At 34.0% G+C, this 23565-nt stretch overlaps 4 protein-coding genes across 9 annotated transcripts in view; 2 read left to right on the top strand and 2 right to left on the bottom strand.

The window, feature by feature from the left end:
• Positions 1-4030, top strand: part of sno (Protein strawberry notch) — an 8496-nt gene extending 4466 nt beyond the window's left edge. The window contains exons 12-18 of the mRNA XM_018458151.1: positions 7-162; positions 513-957; positions 1128-1511; positions 1589-2155; positions 2251-2564; positions 2660-2787; positions 2954-4030. Coding sequence (XP_018313653.1) covers positions 7-162; positions 513-957; positions 1128-1511; positions 1589-2155; positions 2251-2564; positions 2660-2766 — 1973 coding nt within the window. The 3' untranslated portion in view covers positions 2767-2787; positions 2954-4030. The remainder of the gene's footprint in view (positions 1-6; positions 163-512; positions 958-1127; positions 1512-1588; positions 2156-2250; positions 2565-2659; positions 2788-2953) is intronic.
• A 737-nt stretch (positions 4031-4767) lies between these two features.
• On the bottom strand, positions 4768-8891 carry Gos28 (golgi SNAP receptor complex member Gos28). Of its 3 annotated transcripts, XM_018458196.1 has the most exons (7): positions 8728-8891; positions 8530-8624; positions 7771-7946; positions 7516-7697; positions 7358-7426; positions 6878-7035; positions 4768-4938 (listed from the first exon to the last, which is right to left on the bottom strand). In XM_018458196.1, the coding sequence occupies exons 2-7, from the start codon at positions 8561-8563 to the stop codon at positions 4934-4936; spliced, it is 624 nt and encodes a 207-aa protein (XP_018313698.1). In that variant the 5' UTR covers positions 8564-8624; positions 8728-8891; the 3' UTR covers positions 4768-4933. The 3 variants fall into 3 exon arrangements, with proteins under 3 accessions (XP_018313698.1, XP_018313696.1, XP_018313697.1); XM_018458194.1 differs by having other exon boundaries at positions 4768-7035; XM_018458195.1 differs by lacking the exon at positions 8530-8624 and having other exon boundaries at positions 4768-7035.
• A 2082-nt stretch (positions 8892-10973) lies between these two features.
• Positions 10974-21776, top strand: shtd (anaphase promoting complex subunit 1). Of its 4 annotated transcripts, none has more exons than XM_018458189.1 (23): positions 10974-11143; positions 12152-12229; positions 12569-12886; positions 13225-13295; positions 13429-13541; positions 13684-13953; positions 14168-14555; positions 14676-14862; positions 14981-15386; positions 15516-16496; positions 16579-16829; positions 16927-17185; positions 17258-17761; positions 17833-18040; positions 18264-18584; positions 18679-18907; positions 18977-19182; positions 19368-19707; positions 19820-20003; positions 20300-20599; positions 20681-20812; positions 20887-20974; positions 21706-21776. In XM_018458189.1, the coding sequence occupies exons 1-22, from the start codon at positions 11120-11122 to the stop codon at positions 20970-20972; spliced, it is 5856 nt and encodes a 1951-aa protein (XP_018313691.1). In that variant the 5' UTR covers positions 10974-11119; the 3' UTR covers positions 20973-20974; positions 21706-21776. The 4 variants fall into 4 exon arrangements, with proteins under 4 accessions (XP_018313691.1, XP_018313687.1, XP_018313688.1 ...); XM_018458185.1 differs by having other exon boundaries at positions 12152-12292; XM_018458186.1 differs by lacking the exon at positions 21706-21776 and adding an exon at positions 21491-21526 and having other exon boundaries at positions 12152-12292.
• LOC108729197 (rhomboid-related protein 4) lies at positions 21620-23548 on the bottom strand. Its single transcript, XM_018458192.1, has 3 exons — positions 23326-23548; positions 22472-22839; positions 21620-22273 (listed from the first exon to the last, which is right to left on the bottom strand). Exons 2-3 carry the CDS (start codon positions 22589-22591, stop codon positions 21653-21655), a joined length of 741 nt encoding a protein of 246 aa, XP_018313694.1. The 5' UTR covers positions 22592-22839; positions 23326-23548; the 3' UTR covers positions 21620-21652.
• Positions 23549-23565: the final 17 nt, after the last annotated feature.

Genomic DNA, 23565 nt, shown 5'->3' with positions numbered 1-23565 from the left:
CGGAAGAGGAGATATCAGACGAGGAGAAAAACGGCGCTCACAGTTCTGACTCCGAATACAAATTAAGCGGCACCGAAAGTGAGGACGATCACCATACGGACGAAGAGAGCAACGCCAGCTCTGATTTCAATCCGTTCTTCAGTGATAGCGATTCTGACGTTGGTAAATATCAATCTTGTAACTTGATCTCTATTTTTCAATTGAAATTGTTATATTTATTTGTGTTGTTTGAAATTCCTAAAAATATTTGCATTTAAAACAAGATAAATATTCGGGTGTTAGAAAGAGAAAACGAAGATTCTTGGTGCAAAAAGTGCAAACAACACGAATAAACTTCTTAGGTTTATTTGTGTCGCATGCTTTAACATGCTCCTATTTATTCTAATGAATGCGCTGAAGTGAGTAGGAGCTGTGGTAGGAGGATATTTGAGCATGTTGTAATATACGACGTGAACAAACTTATTGTAATTGAAGAATTTCCAAAACTATTTTTTATGTTTTTATTTCTTTAGATCCTTGGGACAGGCGAAAGAAAAAGGGCAAGAAGCAGAAGAAACCTGCGAAGAAACGTTTGAGCACGCAGGATAAAATCCAATCAATGTTAGTGCATAAACAGTCCAGTAATAAAAGCAAACGTAACGGTGACACGGCAATGAGTGGGCCAATGAGTGCTACAGGCGGAGGTGTGCCTCAAAATCAAGCACCGCCTAGAGACTCTATCGAAAGAGCTTGCAGCATGAAAGAGGAATTATTATCACAAATAGAGATTCTTGGCGATCGATTGCCGCCAAATACACTAGATCAATTGATAGATGAGCTCGGCGGACCAGAAAATGTCGCGGAAATGACTGGTAGAAAGGGTCGCGTCGTGCAAAGGGAAGATGGTGGAATAGAATACGAGTCTAGGTCAGAGGTGGATGTTCCTTTAGAAACTCTTAACTTGACGGAGAAACAGAGGTGTGTATCAGTAAAACTTGTTATATAATGATTTTACATTCATTCTTTGTGCGTAAATTTTTAACCACTCACAGATTAGGATTATATACTGCTTTCTATAATGATGATAATTTATATCAATCCTTTGAGTTGAATGTTGGTATTCTATCGAATATCTTTGAATACATCAGGTTTATGGACGGAGAGAAGACTGTAGCGATAATCTCCGAAGCAGCTAGTAGCGGTATATCATTACAAAGCGATAGGCGAGCTAGAAATCAAATGCGACGTGTGCATATCACGCTCGAGTTGCCGTGGAGTGCGGACAGAGCGATACAGCAATTCGGACGAACGCATCGATCGAATCAGGTCAACGCACCGGAGTATATATTTCTTATATCAGATTTGGCCGGAGAGAGGCGATTCGCCTCGATCGTTGCGAAACGTCTGGAAAGTCTGGGTGCGTTAACGCACGGTGATCGTCGCGCGACTGAAACCCGAGATCTCTCGCAATTCAATATCGACAACAAGTACGGTCGTTCGGCTCTAGAAGCGACGATGAAAACTATAATGGGGTTTGTGTCAATTAAAAATACATTAAAGAAATATTCCATATAGAATATAGGCACTTAATTCGACTTAATAATTTCAGATACGAACCGCCATTAGTACCACCACCTCAGGATTATCAAGGTGATTTCTTTAAAGACGTGGCGGACGCGCTAGTAGGCGTCGGTTTGATTTGCAATAGCGAGAGTACGCCCGGTGTGCTCACGCTCGATAAGGATTACAACAACATGTCAAAGTTCCTGAATCGTATCCTTGGGATGCCAGTCGATTTGCAAAATCGTCTGTTCAAATACTTCACCGACACGCTCAACGCCATTATAACTCAGGCCAAGAAAACCGGTCGTTTCGACATGGGTATTCTTGACCTTGGTACATCAGGCGAGAACGTTCGCAGGGTGCGTCTTTATCGGTTTCTACGAAAGCATGCAACCGGCAAAGCACCAACGGAACTACACGTAGTCCATGTCGAGCGCGGTATGAGCTGGTCCGAGGTCACAGACAAGTTTTCGGAGCTGATTGGAGCTAAAGAGGGTTTCTATCTGAGTCATCAGATCCGCAATGGCAAACAGACGGCCATTCTCGCGGCCGCGGTGGATAGTGGCAAGAAAAAGTCCGAAAGCAAGAAGGATCAGCTTTATATGGTGTACAGGTAGTCATTTAAAATACCATTATATATCTACGATTTATCACAAACATATGCATTATAATTCTTGACGTTGGAAATTAATGATTGCGTATTGTCAGGCCCAACACGGGTCTGCAGCTACGACAAGAGTCTCTAGGTGAATTAGAGAAGAAGTACAAGAAGGTAAGCGCAGATGAGGCAGAGCCACACTGGACACAACAGTACGAGGCTTCCGTGAACACGTGTTCGCATGCGTATTGGAGTGGCAACTGTAAAAACACCACCCTTGGTATAGATTGCGAAGTGGGGCTAAGAAGACGTTCCTATAATGTATTAGCTGGTTCGGTTCTGAGTGTTTGGAGCCGCGTGGAGAATGTGCTCGCTACGCGATCCGGACATAACTCTAAGATGCAAGTTATACGGTTACGTACGGGTAAGTTGAGTTTGAAAATGACTATTCAATGTTTCGATTAATGTTCCAATAAGATTTGAAACCGTCTAATAATTTCCTATTGTCGTCCGTGACAGACGAAGGGTTGAAGATTGTCGGGACACTTATCCCGAAGTCTTGCATGGAGTCGTTACGTCAAGCGCTCTCCTCTGACGCAGAGAAGACAGAGGAACTGACGTTTTGAGCGCTGAGTCTCTCATCAAGGGTAAGGTTATCTTCTCCGAGATAATCTCTACGAGTATATAATCTTAATAAAATTACTTTATTGTAATCTCTTAATAAAATTTTTTTAATTTACTTCATTGATAATCTGACTTTATTGAAAAAATTACTTTATTGATAATCTTAATAAAATTACTTTATTGTCATAGATATAAATAGGACCAAGCGAGACTCTCGATGTGACGTAGCATACTGCGATTATAGGAAGACTCTTCTTTTCTTAAACCTTTCGTCCAAACGCGAGAAGAGGAGTGAGTTAAGATGTGTTAAGAAGTTAAGATGTGGCACCAAGTAGATTCCGAATTGAATCTACTAATCAGCGTGATGAACATAAGTAAACGCTTCCGATTAATTATCGACAAGGCTAAGATTACAACTTGCTGCTTATTTCTTTGTCATGTCTATGTAATCGTTCGCGAGAAATTTTAGCATTAACTCGCCACATACCAACGTAGATTTTTAAATAGTTGAATTCTTTCTTTTTATCATCTATATATATATATATATATATGTCCCTGTCACACTGATTATAATTAGAAGAGGAAGTTTATTTTTTATGTCGTCGCCGTTAATCATATTTTCATCCATGAAGTTTTAGCAGACAAACGTGTGGCACATAGTAGGATAAATACAAACTATTCTGCGAGAGAGCGTAACCATTTAGAGGAGTGACAGAGCACGTATTTTCCTGTAGGACATGTGAAGTATAACCGATTAATAGTTTATATGATTTAGAAACTTGTTATTTTAAGCTAGCCATTAACGCTAATGTCCGAAGAGCATCGACTGTTGTCATCGTAATAGTGCCAGTAAATTTAATTAAACGTGATAATTATTGAGGGAATGCGGATTAATCGAGAATAGAAAGACGATCGAAACAATCGATCCTTTTCGGAAAATATAAAAGTATACGCGACAGCTTTGGTTTTTGTTTGATCGTTAAATCAAACATAATTAGAGAGGTGTTGCACACATACACATGCTACTGCTACCGTTACTACTATAGGCTACCATTATTACTATAAATTATTGCTACTGCTATACTAGTACTAGTGCTCTACCGTTACAAAACTATCATTAATATTATCCAGATCTGAAGAGACGAGGTAATCACATGGATATTGCAAATGTGCTTTTCCGATTTTACCGTAAAAGTTAAGAGACACAAGTAAATCCATGGAAGTGTCCTCCGATTTTTATGATCTTTGAATATGTTGTTTTCTAGACAAAACGTATTTTTTTTATAATAGCACTTTTAGAGAATGCAATACCTCTTTGAAGAAAAGCGGTTTTTTTTTTTTCAAAGCGAATGTCGTTGATATTGTAATAAAAGTTGAATGGTTTGAAAATATTTTTAAAAATTATTATAAATATTGACAAATTGTTTGATTTATTATAATATATTATTTATAATAATTTAAAAAATTTGTTTAAATAACTAATAATTTCGTATATCAAATCAAACTAACAAAGTCCTTATAAATGAACTAATAATTTATTTAAACATTAAACATCTCTTACACTTTTGACATTTCGAAAAAAAAGTTTTTCTTCAAAAAGATGTTGCACTTTCTAAAAGTGCGATCAGACTTTTATTTAAAAAATCTTTTATTTTTTTGTCTAGAAAATATTTAAAACTTAAAATCAGATGAAGATACTTCCATGAATTTCTTTGTTATAATAGTATACAAGTGCCAAGTTATATGTTTATTTTCTTTATTTTCTTTTTTTATTATTATGACAATACGAATTAGTTAAAAAATGAATTTTAATTAAATAAAAAGTGTGTATTTTGTTCTATATATCATTGAATATACTGTAAGAAAAAGTCACATTCTTGACACAGGCAACTATTATTTTTAAAAGTATTATAAAATAAGAAAGTATTATATATTTGTGATATATTCCTAAATTATACAATTTTATAAAATTGGAATTTTTTTTATTTCTCGAACAATTGAGTCATATTTTTCTTTGTTTGCTGTATTTTCTTATGTGATTTTATAAAATTGAAACGGAATCGTAGAGATGTCTGGTGTCCGATATCTTCCTATATACCTCAACGAGATATTTATCGAAATTACTTAAGACACAACGCCTCGTCTCTCGACGATCTCCACCTATACTAATTAGCCTTAAAACATAAAAAAAGAAAAAAGAATTAGATGAAAAAAATAGTACATACAGCCGATATATTTATATTCAGATACATAAACTAGCAACCAGTGCGGCCTGCATGTATATTGGATGTAGATTGTTTATGTCCGTTTGTACGTCTGAACGAGATTTCGAAGAACGAGTGACTACGATATGGGCCTCGCGATTTATCATCTCTAATGGTATAATAAAACTTCAAAGATGCAGATTTAGAGCATAGAGTACTATCCGAACAGTTGAATAGAATCAATCCGTGATTAGAATCCTCATTTTAGTGATTTAACTCTTAAGAACGTGCGAATGATGCGTTTGCGTATGACGAGAGAAAGAGAGAGAGAGAGAGAGATTCGTCATCCACCTGTTTCCACAGTTATCTTCATCGTAAATAGTCTCGCGGTAGTTATACAGTAAAAACAACCGCGTGATTTCCTACGGATGACTATATATTACATTTATAAAGGAGATCGAGACAAAGGGGAGAACAACATCCGATTGTAAAATATCTATATAACTATCGGTAACCCCTTTTTGTAACAAATGAAGAAAGAAGGGAAGTGCGATATTTAATGTTAGAGCGAGACTTATCGTAGATTTAATTCTTTTAGCTATCGATTATTTGTAAGGCGTGATATATTAATTATTACTGCGTTACTTTAGCGAAATACGGGAAGCAGTAGATGCGATTCGAAGGTATTAACTGCATTCAATTCAGAGCTCGGTCTCACAACTCGCGACAGCAATTAAAAATTCAATAGCAGGATTTTATACAGAAAGTCATAAGGTAATTTATAGGAAGCTCTGATGAAGTTACTAAATATATATGTAAATATATATCGAGGCTATAAAAGAGAGGCGAAACTCTTTAGTGTGTACGGAACGCGTTTTGTGTTTGGTATTTTTTTTTTTACAATTATATCTCGCTTGAGTTCCTATTTTCTAGAGGAGACTTATAAATGTAGTATCTAGTACATGTGGAAACAGGCATTGTGCTTTCTAGTGAAAACTTTTTTTTTCGTAATGTGCTGTTTTCGCGGATGACTCAAGAGTGCACTGTGTGTGTATATATGCATATATAAATGTCTGTGTATGTAAAACCAATTCTTACCCGAAACGACGACGATACTCACCATTTTGGCTCTTCGAGAGCTTTTTTTTAAAGATCCCCCTTCGTTCTGCGCTTTATCGAGCTGATTGATCAACGCTAAACTATTTTTTTTTATAACGAAAATGCTAAATCAGCATACATCCTTTTCTTTTTATTGTTATTACCAAATGTGCTAAATAACGCAGAATGCAAAACTATTGGTTTATACAGATATGAAATATAATGATTTTCCTGCAAAATGTGCAAATCCCTTGTCCACCGAAACCTTTTCTTATAGAAATAAAGTTAACCATCACGAAAAGGAAATACGTACATAAATAAATCACGATGTCATCTTGTTCCGTTTCCAGAATTCGAAATCAATAAATCCATACAATTAGCGCTATTATAAACAAAGGCTATATCATATTTTAACATTTATTAAGTTAACGTGTTGAATGTGGATGAAAGTTTCATTTACATTATATATCCTCACGTCTTGTACTTCGGTATAAAAAAACTATACAGACAAGCTTCTTTTCGTGCACTTTGAACGCAAGCGGAAGGAACGCTTACTCAATCATTCACGCACACATACAATCTCGCATACCCTATCATGTTAAATTTCCTACATGTTTATTAGATCTCCATAGTACCTTTTAAACGTATGTATATCTTTACTGTGAAACGTATTGCAAAAATTTCCGTGGTGAAATAATCGCTATTTGGAGATGGAAGTATTTTTGTATCGTCTAGTGAAAGGCGTACAGAAGCATTAAAAACGTACAAATTCCAATAACGAGGCCGAGTATAACGGAATCTCTTCTCTTACGTAGATTTATCCTCTGCAGTAGACTGTTTACCGCCGGAAATCGATTGGAGATATCATTGAATCGAGTTCGTATACGTTTGAATGCCTGTCTCTGAGTCATAAGGTGATCCCGTGTCTCTATCGCTATGCTTATTTGGTCATTGATCAATCGGTCGGAACTAAAAAGATACATGATAATGTTAAGTATAAATATCTTAAGAACTTTTTAATATAAGTACAGGTATCTCACGGAAAGTATTGAAACTAATCAGCTGTCATTTTTGAATGTATTCAGTTAACGAAAAAACAAAAATTATGTTGAAAAATGAAAAGTGTAATTTTTAAGGGAAAATTTAACCAAATGTATGTAAATAAATACATTCGAAAATGACAGCTGTTTAGTTGTAACACCTTTCCATGAAATACCCTATATTTTCAAAAAAGTTAATAAAACTTAACATTATTTATCACAGCATCATTAACAAGACCAAGCTGACTTACTTATGAATATGTTGATTTTCCTTGAGATACATTTCGCGCCGATTCAATCCAGTCGCACTTTTGTAGTTGCTATATAAAACAGACACTGATTTAGTTTCTATCAATATAAAATCTGAAATATGCAATATATAAAATGAATGCGACACAGTCGTACATACTCTATTTCCTTACGGACACTGCCTAAAAGATCCTCGCGGTCTTTCCTAGCTGTAAAATTATTTCTAATTTTGTTGAATTCCAACTTGTAGTCTTTTAGTATTTCCTTGTGGCGTTGCATCGTGTGTAACATAGCTGCTCCGTTTGGCTGCAACTCGCTCATCCTCTCGTTTATGGAAAACAACTATGCCGATTGTGCTTGATCAGTATACCTGTTTACTTGCGTACGTACAGGAAAAAAAAGAAGAAGGATCTACCTTGGCGAGCAATGTTTCAATCTCTGACGCCATGTTCTCGAATACCTGTTCCTCGTCTAGGAGAGGAACCTCCTCTGTGCTGGCATGTCTCGTACCTGTATTTATGCCCAGCTTACTAAACGCCACTAGCTTTGCATCGATCTCATTTTCCAGATGTCTCGCCTGCTTTCTCAGATCTGTAACAGCGACTTGCATGATTAAGTAACAATTTCTAAATTTGAAGCATAAAAAGAACAGTCATCAAGAGCAAGAAGTATGTTCTTTTTAGGATACTATTATAGGTCTTTTTCTACACTCCAAGACTGAACTTTTTGCATAGTTCATCTTTTGTCTTTTTTCTTCAAGGGTTGTGTTGCAATTAAATTTACTACCAGTATTGAAAATTTTATAGTTTACATTATGTGCATTATAAATTTTCAGTACTGGCAGTAAATTTTGGAATATACAGCCAATGTGAAAAGAAAAAGATAAATCATGCAAGTAGTTCAGTCCTGGAGTATAGAAAAAAAAACAGGCCTAATCTCATGTCACGATTGTTTGTGAATCATAAATAATACAATGTGGAAACACGAATGGCACAGATGAGATTACGTCATTATCTAGGATAACGTACAGAACATGATCCTGCATTTTCGGAAACATTCCTTTGACCATCTCTGACAATGTAAACAAAGAATACAAATATCGAAATGTTGTTTCTTTTTCTTAAACGTCTAACGGTACTCGCAAGTTTCGCTGCGTCCTCAGACACGATCTTACCTTCCCAGTCGACCGTGTCTAGCGAGCCAGCCATTTATTTTGAATCGCAAACACACGCGTTCGTGGATGACACGTAAAACGTCACATAACCATCTCTGACAACGTAAACAAAGAATACAAATATCGAAGTGTTGTTCCTTTTTCTTAAACGTCTAACGGTACTCGCAAGTCTCACTGTGTCCTCAGACACGATCTTACCTTCCCAGTCGACCGTGCCTAGCGAGCCAGCCATTTATTTTGAATCGCAAACACACGCGTTCGTGGATGACACGTAAAACGTCACATAACACTCTTCCTCTATCTCCTCCGATGTCGAACGGATCTTGACAAACGAAGAAGAACGTAACGAGCCCTCTGCAAAGTGCGAATTGAGGAAATGGAAAAGCACGCAGCGACCTCACAGTTCATGATTCGTTGCACTCCGCACTTGCACTCGCTATTCATTTTAGGCTGCGATCCATTTGACGCTACAAACGTTTCGAAACATTCTTTGATTAGTCAATTCGTAAAATTCTTTGTTTTGATTGGTCGCTCAAACGCTTCGAAGCGTTTTGTAGCGTCAAGTGGACCGCAGTCTAAAGCGGGGAGCACAGACTTTTGCATAACGCATAACATGTAATGCATAAGAAATTCAATATATGCCATGGGCTTTAGCTGGGAGTCGATTATATATTTTGAAATGAGGTGAAAATTACAAAAGTGAGCAAATTCACTAGTTATTGACCAATTAAATTATGAGTATTCTAGTGAATTTGCTCACTTTTGTAATTTTCACCTTATTTTGAGATACATAGACTGTGTTCCAAATTTACTGCCAACACTTTAAATACAACAGTTTACGTTACGTGCACTATAGATTTTCAGTACAGGCATTCAATTTTGGAACATAGCCATAATCGATCCCCAATATTTTATTCCTGCACTCTCTGAACTAGTGTACCCGGTGCAATTTGAATTGAAACAAAAGGCCTGTTCTTTGTAGCTGAACCAGTTCATCTTTCTTCCTTTTCTCTTCAGGAGGAAAGAAAAAGAAGAAAGATGTAACTGGTGCAAAAGTTCAGCCAAAAATAACAGGCCTAAATATCTGTTTCATTTCAACTTATTGCACCGTGTGCACCTGTTCAGAAAGTACAAGAATAAGGCCGGAATCAGACTATGCATTGGGCGCATTCAGCAGAAAAGAGCGCTACTGGAGCGTTCGCTGTTATTGGTGTATTCTTTCAGATCATCCAATCAGAATTTTAGATCTAAAAGAATACACCAATAACAGCGAGCGCTCCAGTAGCACTCTTTTCTGCTAAATGCGCCCATTGAAGATTAAGATTGAAGATTAAAGATTAAAATTTGACCAGTGAGGACAAAGAAATTTTAGCTCCTATTGTTTTAATTGGTCATATTTCAATCTTTCAATCTTCAATCTTAATATTCAATGGCTGCGTTCAGCAGACTCAACAGTTTTGCAACCGTTTTATGATTGTCTGCTGAGATAGGACCATTCTTCTAGATCTAAAAGTATGATTCAATCAGCGCGAAGGAAACTTCCAACTGTTGCAAAACAAACATTCTGCTGAACGCAGCAATGTGTAGTCTGATTCCGACCTAAAAACCTTTTTAGCTGAACTTTTGCACCAGTTTTTTCTTTTTTCCTCCTAAAGAGAAAAGGAAGAAAGATGAACTGGTGCAAAAGTTCAGCTTCAGCTAAAAAGAACAGGCCTATAAGCTCATATCAGACGACAGACGTATGTCAAAAATTGCAAATGATTGTAAGTTGGAAAATAAATTTCGACCAATCGAATAACGTTGACATTAGTCCGCTTCGTCTTGATTGGTTGAATTTCGATTTCCAGCAATTTCCAGTTCACACAATCCTCAATTTTTTTATATGAATATTGATTATGTAATTTTTAATTATTTTATTTTTATTTAAAATTCAAAAGATAAAAGATTTATTTAAGATTCAAAATTCTATCGATTTTGAAAAGATCGATATTTTAGATACTTGATTAATCAAAACAATTTAAGGTTATAAATTAACAATAAAAAATTAAATGCTTATAAGTCCATCGAAATTTACGAATCGATAATTATTATTTAAAACGTATAATAAATCGAAAAAACTTGAATAGTTTTTATCTTAATTATAATTTAAAAAAAAAAGGAATAATATAAATTATAAATTAGAATTAATTTAAATACTTCACGAATATAAAAATATAGACATTAAAGATTCTGTGTCTTAAATTTCAAGAAAGAATAAATTTTTTTTTGCGCGTAGCATTTATTAGTTGCGTTCGGTAAATTGTCTTTTCAGATGCTAATCCAGCTGTTGTGTTTTCCGAACGCAGGTCGCAGTCTCCTAGAAATATGTACACATATGTTGCTGACAAGCATACCCAGAGCGGTATTGTTTAAAGATGGTGTGGCTCACGTTCGTGCATGATTTTTTCAGTGTTTTTCGAGTATTTCCATCACGTTTTCTTCTATCGTTTACACGCGACGCTGTGTAAGTACAGACCAAAGTTAAGTGGGTATTGTTCCCTCGCGATACCTGTAAACACAGTCAGCAAATCTGGATGAGACCAGGGAGAGGATGATCGCCGCCTCAGAACCGGTGGTAAAGTGGATTGTTATAATTATTTATTTATTTTTCCTATATTAATACTAAGACTAAGACAATCAGGAACCTAATGGCTAATAATGAATACAAACAAAGCATTATGGTTGTTCTGTAATGTGCTCTTTGTTTACTGTTTCTTGCTTTTTACCTTTTGCTTTTCTCCTCTTTGTGATCGTTTTAGCGACAATTATAGGATTGTTCGCGTCGCATGATCCAACATGTTCCAATATGCTCCTATCATAGTTCTTACTCACTCCACACGCTTGATAGAATGAGTAGAAGCTATGGTAGAAGCATGTTGGATCATGTTGAAGCTTGCGACGTGAACAAACCTTATATTTCTTGATATGTGTTTTCTGTTTTTTCTGAAGTTCGTATAGTTGTTCTACGATGTGCTTTTTGTTTCCTGTTTTTTGTTTTTTACCTTTTGCTTTTTTCCTCTTTGTGATCGTTTTATCGACAATTGTATTTCTTGATATGTGTTTTCTGTTTCTTCTGAAGTTCGTTAACGTTTATCTCGAGCAACAGAAAACGAAAAACAGGATAAGAGGCAAAAAGGCAAGATACAAAAAATAGCAAAAAGCAAGAAACAGGAAACAAAAAGCACATTGTAGAATAGGCTTTAGATTTTGAGGAAATATCATAACATAACATAGAGGCACCTGATTATTGTCTCTCATTTCAGATCTAACATCTCGTTGTCAATGTAGATCAAAAATCAAAATGTCCCTGAATCATGTCTAACTTGATTTATGTTTTTTACAACTCAAGTAATATTTTATCTCTATTTTGCTCTTTGTTCGACTTGTTAGCGATTTGTCTGTATAAAGTTAACCTTTTAGAATTTAATGTTGAATGAATAACTATTCTTATATCTGACTTACAACATGAATAACAATTACGCTATTTAATGTAAAATGAGAAGAGATTCAATGATCTGCTATGAAAACTCAGTAAAAATTATATGAAGTGATTAATAATATAAAAGCTTAATGTTTTTTTAAGGAATACAAGCCAGGTGGTCGGGAGATAATCTTAAAACATCCTGGATCCCTGATCAGTCAGCAGTCTAATATTCGAACGGTTGGTGGAGAAAATGTTCTATTAAAAAGATTTAGTGAAGTAAATATATCAGAAAAGTCTCCTGTAAGATTTCAAAATGAGTAACTACATAGAAAAGAGGAGAGAACGGGTTTAGAAATTTATGTTTGTAATTAGCAATGTTATCTGCTTCAAAACATGTTTCTGATTACATATACGTTATATACACATTAATTTGAAAATTATTTTGCTAATGTAATAGAAAATTAAATCTAATTTGAAGATAACTCGTGTCTCCTGACATCCGTTCTCTCGCAATTTATTTTTCTCCGTGCAAAATTTTTTCAAAATGATATTTAATGATAAATGCCTTATTTCTAGAAAGAGACATGGTTGGTACGCAGTAATAAAATATGTGGGGAGGAAGAATTGTATTACTCGGGTAAAGTAGCAGTTCACTGTAAAGGCAATCAAACTACTCGAGTGCTTAAAGCAACCTATACATGTGAAACCGATATTAAGCATGCACTTTGGTGTACCTTTCACACTAGTATCCCAGATCACTTGACCAAAAGTAAAGAATACGAAGCTGATGATTTCATCGACAAATCTATAGAATGTATTTGCTTGCTCGACTCCTATACTCTTAAAGTTTTTACAGAAAATGGTGAAGACTATATTTCTGCTTTACAATTTCAGGTAAAACATCTCTTTTTTTTCTTTTTTATAACAAAGTACGTAGCCGAGAGTGAAGATGCATGTGATGACTGTATTTTTTTGCATTGTAATCTTCGAGCGAATTATAAAATAAAATGCTTAAAATTTGAGAGCGAATATCAAAAAGATTTATTATATTGAATTTCACTTAATTTCAATTACACATTTATTAAAGACAAAGCTGACACTAGCATTCAAATGATTATTATCATTCCTTGAAACTGGAAGCCATTTACAAAAAAATTATTACAACCATTAAATGAATTATAAAAGTTTATACTAACTTGCCATATAATTTTAAATATATTAATTGATAACAGGTCTCCGCCGTATGGCCGACAAAATATGGGATTATACTTGAAAAATCTCAAGTGCCAATTACGGATTCGAGGTATATATAATTTATTTAAAAATTAAATAAAATAAAATCTCAATGATTTATGTCCCTACATTCTTATGTTTTATTGATAATTGATACAAAGTTTGAATTACAACGTGTTTACGTTCATGCATTTTATTTTCAGATACGTATCCTTTGAAAGCAGCAGAGTACCAACACAACATGATAATAATTTACCAGTGGCCTTTTCATTAATGCATCCATTAGATGAAATTTGTCCTCTACTTATTAAACATGGTAAATAAAATAGTTTATTTGCAGAATAAAATACGAATAATAACATGTATTGTAAAAAACTCATCTTATACATTTGCGTGACTTATGCAAAAAATGTTTCGATTAATTTTTATTGCTTATATAATTGAACTAAATATTTTAGGGTCTGTGTCGTACATGAACGACTCAAATCAGCAGATTATATTTACTAACTCAGAGCCATCCTTTGCTATGATATATGATACGAAGACAGGTTTGCATTCGGTTTACAAAATTCGCAAAGCGTCAGCCGAGGAATGCCAAATAGTTTGTGGAAGTAACGACACGATGAGTTTATTCAATCATTCAACGATGTCGCCATTAAATGTTGGCAGTAATTTATCCATTAATAAAAGCTACACCAATAAGGGTCCTCTAAGTCCCTTTCTTTTTGGTAAAGAAATATCCACATTTGCGAAAATATACATATGCATGTACATGAAAAAATTAAAATTTAGTTAATTAATATATCATAATAAAAAGAGAGACGTTTGTCAAGCTAAATAATAATTATATAATACAATTACATAATAATTATAATTATACAATTTGACCAAAATAAATGATAGGAAAAATTGATGTAAGTAAATGAAATGTATCTGTTGCAGGAGTGTCAAGCTTACAAATAAATAACTCTGGTTTAGGATTGCCTAATACTCCATTTGGATCGCGTACTACCTCTTATAGTACTAATTCGGGTGGACCATCACCTCAACAACAGCATTCACGTTCACAGAGCTCGATGGCTACCATCTCTCGTTGTCAATCACCTACGCAATCGATAGCTATGTCCCCTCTGCTTGGACCACCTGTAAACTCAAATATCTACCATAGCAGATTACATCAGACTGTCACGATAACTGGTTTAAATCAAACACATAGTCCAGCTCCCAGTTACAATAGCATCCGATTAAAAGATATTCCAACCGCAAGCAAACCTTTATATCCTGAGATCTGTCTTGAACATGTATGGACAGAGAATGTTGGTATGTCCAAGTAAGTCATTCACATATCTCGCGTTACGCATATTGTATCCGCTTTCAAGCTTTAAAGAGAAATTGATTAATATTTGTTAAATAATGAAAAAGTTGGAAAATTTTATTTTTATTTTTTTAGAGATATTTGTGGTCGTGCATCTAAGGTTTTTTTAACGTCGGATCTTGTTGGACAGAATTACTTGGGTTATTTAATTCCGAATCGTTCGCAACTATCTTTAATGAGATTAGAAAAGACTAACAAACAACAACAGATTATTTTCGGAATGGTAACTAACATCGTGGCTAAGGATGCTATTAATTTGTCGGTTGGTATATATTATTTATCTGCATATTTAAAATAAGGAAAACACAAAATGATTTGAAATTAAAAAAGTGTATGTTGATTAAAGTAACTTGATAGTAACATAAATTGGTTTCTTCCAGAATTTGCACATGATAGCAATTGTAGATTTGTCAAACGGTATAACGTTATACACAGGAGTTACATGCGTGGGTAAATTGCATATATCCGGCATGCTTTCGAATTTTACGGGCAGTAATTATTTTTTATCAAATAGTAATCCTAAGCTCGGATCTCCATTTCCGAGACGGAGTTCCTTGATTTCTCAGAGCTGTACAGCCTCGCACGAAATTAAATTTGAAGAAGCTTTACATTTACTGAGTCCTGTAGGTGGTAATTGTGCTCGTCCGCCAATACTGTTGGAAAATTCATTACTGGACACGAGTTTTCTTGCTTTGAAAGAAACTGTAGGCAATGAGATAACCGTGGAGTGCGGAAATAAGCAATATTTTCGTGTAGCAATACCTGTTGCCAGTACATCACCTTTAGGTAAGTATATTAAACCTGAGGAACATTAGCATATGAATAAATAAATTTATTAATAATAATTGCAAATAATTGAAATTAATTATTCTCATACGTATGTTATAGTTAACTAAAATTACATATTTTTTACAGTTACTAAATGTTTACATATACTACGAAATGTTCTTCAAAAAGATTTAGCGATGCAATTGTTGGTTAAATGGTACGGTGCTAGAAATGCCCCAGGCCCACAAGACTTTTCACCAGCACAAGAATGGGATCTCTTTCTTATAGTTCTGTTTACATTATTGGGATATGATGTAGAAAAACTGCGTGTGATACGAAATAATGAAAAAGATCAGTTTGCAGAATTACCCAGTTTACAGATGATGTTACCCAAAAAGCAGAAAACTAGTAATTGTGGATCGACTGGTGATTGGGTGTATATGTTAAATTCAAACGAATATGAAAGTTCTCGAACTTTTAACACGAATGTATTGAAGGGTCAGATAGTACCCTGTTTTATTAAATCTCTCAATGCTATAGAATCAAATAACATTGGCAAAATAAATGTGCAAGCCATCTTGTTTCCGCATTTTCCACTTATTTTATTTTCTCTTCATTTATTATACGAAGAATTAAAATTAAACAGCATTATATCGGAAAGTTTGCCATTGCTTGGGCAGTTATTGTATCAATTAAGCATAGATCTGAAGTTCGAAATGTATGCTCATCATTACTATCTTGATTCACCTTCATTGGTCTCTCTAAAAAACATGAAATCTCAAATTAGTGACTCAGATCTACAAAAAATAACAATTCCAAGTTACATACCTCAAAAACCACCAAATATATTTGAAACGTTAAACAGTATGTTGAGTGGAACGGATATGACTGGATTCCCATATTTAAGTTATGTTAATCCAAGAACGAGAAATGTAATATATCTAACAGCTCTAATAGCAAATGAAAATCGTATTGATATAATAGAAATGGAGAAATATATCAAAATAATTGTACCTGCTGGAAATCGTATCGATTTTCAAGAAACCGGAAGTAAATTTGACAAAGAGATACTGAAGAAATTGGAGAAACCCACAACGGACAGGATAATATTATTATATCACAAAATGGGTAAGATCACGATGCAGCAAACAATCAAGTATTACGAAAATTACCCCTTTCCTAAAGATGTAAAATAATATTTTGATCCTAGATATGAGAAAAGAAGATCTCGAGACATTGCCACCTGCGGTATCTTTGATGATAAAAGATGTTATGCATAGATGTAGAGAAAGTCCACCGTCGAATTGGCCTATGCATGCGTACGAACTCATAGATCGTCAAGATCTAGCCGTGTTAGATAAGCATTTAAAACCATTTTCGAGATTGCAATATATTGACAGTGAGACAAAAGATTATGGAATAAAGGATGAACAAGATGACGGCATGGAATTTGATGATATGGTAAATGATTGTTTTCTGCATTTATCTGTCTCTATATTAAATATATAGATACATTTTTTTACAATGCTTATAATATGAACTCTATTTTATTCAATAGATATTAAAACTACGATTTAGTAAGGATCATAGAATTGCTGAGGTACGAAGGTTGCTTAATTCTTCAAAACCAATGAGGATAGCAATAGTTCAAAGATCAAATGTAAGCGATCACGAATTCATAGAAGAGCAGGAAAGACACTTGCTCACGTTATGTACGAGAACAATGGCATTACCTGTAGCTAGAGGCATGTTTACATTGAGAACTTCCACTCCGATGATAACAGAGCAATTGCCCATTCCACGATTATGTTTAACCGGTATGATTGCATATCACGATTTGAATTTGTTCTCTTAATTGATTAATTAATCATTTTATACGTTTTCATTAGGTAAGGCACCGCCCCGTGGAACTACCGTCGAATTAACTCACATAGATGTTCCTCCAAATATGAATCTGTGGCCGCTTTTTCATAATGGCGTAGCTGCAGGCCTCTGCATTCATCCGGATGCTGCGAATATCGACTCGACATGGATAGTGTACAATAAACAGCAACAGGGTGAATACGGTGTAGAACATTCAGGATTTCTGATGGCTCTTGGTTTAAATGGACATCTGAAAAACTTAGCTCCTTTAAGTACATACGAATATCTAGCCGATTGTCACGAAGCTACTAGTGTTGGACTTTTACTGGGCTTATCAGCAACACATCGTGGCACGATGAATGTATCTATGACTAAATTACTATCATTGCACGTGGAAACACTTTTACCACCGACGAGTATCGAATTAAATGTACAACAAAATGTCCAAGTAGCGGCGCTAATGGGAGTTGGCCTTGTGTATCAAGGAACTGCGCATAGGCATATCTCGCATGCTTTATTATCTGAAATTGGTAATTATCTGTCACACACAATATATACATATATTGCTAATATGAATGCTAATATAAATTTATCTTTATAGGTAGGCCGCCAGGACCTGAAATGAAGAATTGTGTAGATCGCGAATCATATTCCTTAGCAGCAGGATTAGCATTAGGTTTAGTTATACTTGGCTCTGGTGGTGGAACAGATGTACCTGGGAGCATACCTGATACTTTGCACTATTATATGGTCGGTGGACACATAAGACCCTTTTCTGGAGCACAGAAAGATAAATACAAGTCTCCTAGGTACAATGAAATTTATATAATAATTAAATTTTTATAATTAAAAAATTCGTACAACTCTTTAAATATTTTAAATTTAAAAAAATTGCTTCAAAAGATGTAAAATTAAAATAAATTTAAAACCTTTTCCGTAAAAAATTCTATAAGTTTCTGCACATTTTCTCATTAAAATACAATCAAAGTACAACAATTTTTTTCAATTTATAAATTGTTTCTTTGTTTACAGTTATCAGATACGTGAAGGTGATTCGATAAATATCGATGTAACAAGCCCGGGAGCAACGATAGCTTTAGGATTAATGTACTTCAATACCGGAAATCGTGCAGTAGCAGAATGGATGCAACCACCTGATACACAATATTTATTGGAATTTGTAAGGCCAGATTTTCTGCTATTAAGAGTGCTCGCCAAATCATTAATTTTGTGGGATGATATCGAGCCAACCAAGTCATGGGTTTCTAGTCATGTGCCGAATATCGTTTATAAATATAGATTGCAAAAACCTACGCCAGAAGTTACGCAGAATGTGGATTTAGAAACTATCAAGTAAGTAATTGTATCTTCTCAAAAAAGCATTTTTGAATCTCTACATTCATTTTTATCTGATATACAAAATGCTATTTATCGTTATAATTTATAGCCAGGCCTACTGCAACATTATAGCGGGTGCTTGCATGGCACTGGGGCTGAGGTATGCAGGTACTGCTAATAAGAACGCTTTCAAGACTTTGTATAATTATGCTCAGATGTTCACGGCATTGTCACATAAAACTATAGCCGAATTGGCTGGCAAATCCACCGTTGAAACGTGTCTAAATGTTGTTCTGCTTTCAACTGCAGTGGTGATGGCGGGTACTGGCAATTTAGATGTATGTCTTGATATTTGCTGACAGTGACTCAAGAAGTACTTATTGACAATTCTGTATTTAAATTTGCAGATTATGAGGATATGCAGACACATACGCACTCGCGTAGGACTCACCAGCGGTGTAGTCACATATGGATCTCATTTAGCAACCCACATGGCTCTCGGTCTTCTTTTTTTGGGTGGTGGAAGATATACACTTTCCAACAGCCCGAATGCAGTGGCGGCTCTGATAATTTCGCTTTTCCCTAAGTTTCCAACCCACAGCAATGACAATAGGTTTGTGAATGTTGTTCTTATAATGATCCTTTAATTTTTTAAAAGATTTTAAAAAAGAAAAAAATTGTGAATGAAAATTATTTTTATCACAATAAAAAAAGCTTAAAAAAAGCTTTCTTTGCACACTTTTTAGATGATAATACTCTAAAATCTTTTGTATCTAAGCATTGTTATTATTTCGATAGGTATCATTTACAAGCTTTACGTCATTTATACGTATTAGCAGCTGAACCACGTATTATCTTACCGAGAGACATAGATACTGGTCAGTATTGTTATGCGACAATACATTTAACGTTCGAAACTGACAAAGAAGCTGACGGACAAGAGATCAGTCTACAAGCACCCTGTTTATTACCACAGTTATGTAGCTTGAAGAAGATTGAATTAAAAGATTCGAGATACTGGAAAATTACATTTTTGAAACATCACAACTGGCAACAATTAGAAAACATGTTAGAGAGACATGATTTCTTAAGCATTAAGCAGAGAGCTGGTTGTTTATCGTATCTGGAAGATCCTCATGTAAAACATTATTACTTAAAGAAATAGCTTAAAGTTATATAAATATTAAATGTATTTCATTAGACATCTTTGCAAATATTATTGATGAGCGTTTTATTTCAATTTATTATAGGGTTTTAGAAGCTTAGTGGCCCAAACTCTGACGACGGAAAATGCAATCGCATGGGCTGCGCGGCCAGAATATGTTACATCGTTTACAAATGATAAAACTGTATTGAACATAGTGATGTCTTTTTTGCAATGGTCTAAAAAAGGAATGATTCGTCCCGAAAGTATTAAGCATTCGTCGCAAAATGGTACAATTAATATACACTTTTAATATATACATTTATCTCAATATTAGTAGGTACCTAATATATTCTATATAATTTTTTTGTAAATTATACGAGTTTTTTATATAAAAAAAGTATGAATTATATTTACAACTATTTAATTTACAAATTAAGAGATATTATCATATGATATCTTTTCAAGTAATTCTCATCTATACTGATACATCTCCTTTTTCTATGCTAGCTCTCTTATTTCTCTCGCTTGTACATTTCGCAAAATAATAACATTTTCATCGAATAATACAACTTTAAATTTACAGATGTACAATGCAAAATGTCAGAATTTGAGCAGTACTTCCTTCACATGTTTGCAATAATTGTGTACGAATGCATTACAAAAGATAAAGTAAGTCTTATACCGTTATGGTTGCATATAATTAAAAGTATAAAAATTATCGAGGAACAACCAAACAGCTTTGCGATATGGCAAATAAAACTTCTTTTGTCACAAATGTCGAGGAAAAGCAACTTTATGGATGATGAAAATCCATTACTCAGCATAGAAAGTATGCTCGCAATTAAACAGAAAACATCGATTATTCTGGATAAATGGGAGCACGGTATTTATTAAAGCATGGCATTGCAATAATGCCAATAATTTATTGTTAATTTTGTTATATTTAACTTTTTTTTCTCTTTAGATATGAAATCTGTGTTTAAAGAATATCTTACGACTGGAAAAGTACAATTCTCCGATACTGCATCTCTAGCTAAAATGTGTGCATATTTTATATTCTATAATATACCATATCCAATCGACGATAAATCAATCTGTAAGTTTTCACAAACACGTAAATGTTTTTCATACTTGATAAGGATATCATTCACTTTCCATATTTATTTTTAGTGAACTCAATCACGATAGCGCAGAGCTCTTCTAGCATACCGAATATTACACTGTATAAATTGCGTAAAATTTTACAAACAAGTTGAAGGTAAAATCCTTATATATGTATAATAAAACATTAAAAATGGTTGAATATCTTTTAGTTTTTCTTTTCATTAAAGTCATCATATTTTTACATTGCAAATTAAAAACATTATAATTATAAATTATTAAAGAATTGAATTAGATAAAAGCATTATTCTACATCAGTATGTGGCTACATGAAATAATCTATAATTTATTTGTTGTATTTAACATTTAATATAAATTTGCATGACAATACATAAAGTAAAAATCGAATAAATGTATCTTTAAAATCTTATAAATAAAATAATTGAAAAGGGGGGGAGGGATAAATTGAGAAATAACTCATGTACATCATATAGGATAAAATGTCAATATTTTAGGGGTTGAATTTAATGGCCGGTAATAAGAACAAATATACAAATATAGGCATTTAGATTTTATTTTAAATAAACCATAATTACAAAAATGATCATTATTTATCTATAAAAATATTTATAGTTAGCAATATATATTAATATATTATAAATTATTTATTCAGGATCACAGAAGCCTTACAAATTAAACTCTCATCTCTGGTTGTACTCCATCGGAATTATTTGTATAATTTTTTTATATAATTCGATTCAATGTGTATATATATATATATATATTTATTAAGTTAGAGCCGCAAATATGTTGAATTGGTGAAAATTACAAAATATTACGTAAATAGCCTGTTTCGCCTTCTATAAAATTGTTCTTCGTGTATAATAGGTGTACCAGTTATCATATGTATCAAGTTGTCGATCCTTTCTCCAACAAAAGAATAAGAATATAAGCATCCAACCAAAATACCACCCAGATGACCGATGAAGGAAGAATTTGGGACCAACAAGTGTATCAATATTAACTCGAGCCACACCGCTAGTTTACTTGGTACTATTAATCCGTTGATATTGTGCAATTTGTCGCGTTCTTCGCACAGCGCAATAACTTTTAATGCAAATAATGTGGCAGAAAAACCGATAGCGCAAGCCGTGAAATATCCGTAATCTCCTGTTAACTGCATCAGAATATATCCTAGGAATACATACATAGCGCTACATCCGATAGACAATACACCCAGTAAAAGTACAAAATTCATCGTTCCGTAGATGGGCTCCAAGTAAGAACCTTTCAGAATAAAAGAAAGCATGTTGTAGTACAGATGCATGTCGGATCCATGTTCGAAATTTGAAAGGAAAAACGACCGCCAGTTTTTGTACTTGATTATTTTGATAGCTGATATGCATACATCTTCCGCGTTCCATGGCACCCGTATCAGACCCATATACAGTAAAGTCTAGAAAGAGAAAAATATTTACTTTCTATGGATATGATGCTGGTAAAAGCTTGTAAAAACTAAAGACTGTATAGCAATCGATTAGAAAGATCAATTCAAGTTTATTAAAGTGAGTAAACTGTATTAATTATAAAGATTGACCTAAAATATAGCAAAGCCAGATTGTTAAAATTATATCAAATGTTTGATAAAGATTACCTGTGCGATGATTCCAATTAGAGTAGCAGGTGGTATTTTATCAAGTCCAAAGTTCAGAGCCTGCATACACAGCAAGAATATGCCATTCTGCAGGCCCTGCTGCCGTCTTTGGCGCATCATAATAATACAGGATATGATTATTATGACAATTGCTCGATGAGGAGGATCAATTTCAAAATCAAAAAAAAAAAAAAACAAACTCACATCTCTACAGAATTCTCTTGTGAGTAAATTTTAGATATTCATATTTTTTTTATCAATATGGATAAACATGTGTGTCACTTCTCAAGTTTCGCTGAATCTGCACTTGCTCGATGTTTTGCGTTTATAAAAAAAAGAATCTGAACAATCAAAGTCGCCGCTTGATGCTGTAAAAAGAACAGTGAAATTAAAAGTGATTTTTAAAGGAAATTATACTGTGAGTATTCATACTCCAATCTTATACTTGAGATCATCTCTAATTGAATCTGATCTCAAGTGGTTTGAAAATTCTGTTTAGTCAACAAAATAATTCATTAAAACCTCAAAATCGTATTTAAACGATCTCAAATATAAAATCAGACTACAATTACCATTAAATTACATTTTAAAATTAGAAATCTGTAAGTATGCTCGAATAAAATTAACAGAGAATCCTAGAATAATTTATATCGTTGTGATACGAAAAACAATATCTAGCCTTGCAGTTTGTTACATTATTTTGAAAAGCTCCGTGACAAATTTGTTCATATAAATAATTATCCAATCAAATGGACGCAGAATGTATCGATTACATTGCAATATCGCGCGCAATTCGTACGTCCTGCTGCTGTTTGTTCAGTAGATAAAACAGATCTTTTAACCTACAAAAATACCTTTTTTTCAACGCGCTCTATTTTCATTTGTATCTCAGGTCCACGATCACGGCTGTCACTTCTGCATCTTCCTCAAGGAGACACCTGACAACGACAAGTTTCTAAACTGTTGAGAAAATAAAATTTCCCATCTGTCTGATGCTTAGAATCACTATACCAATATAGAAACAAACGAAACTGAATGAAACGACTGGACAGAACGTGACATCGATGGCGTGAAATTTTGAAAGATGACGTAGT

This window comes from Mycetomoellerius zeteki, unplaced genomic scaffold, assembly GCF_001594055.1.
Source record: "Mycetomoellerius zeteki isolate Tzet28-1 unplaced genomic scaffold, Tzet1.0 scaffold706, whole genome shotgun sequence".
NCBI lineage: Eukaryota > Metazoa > Arthropoda > Insecta > Hymenoptera > Formicidae > Mycetomoellerius > Mycetomoellerius zeteki.
The sequence above is the reverse complement of the archived record's forward strand: the minus strand, read 5'-3'. Positions and strand labels throughout refer to the sequence as shown.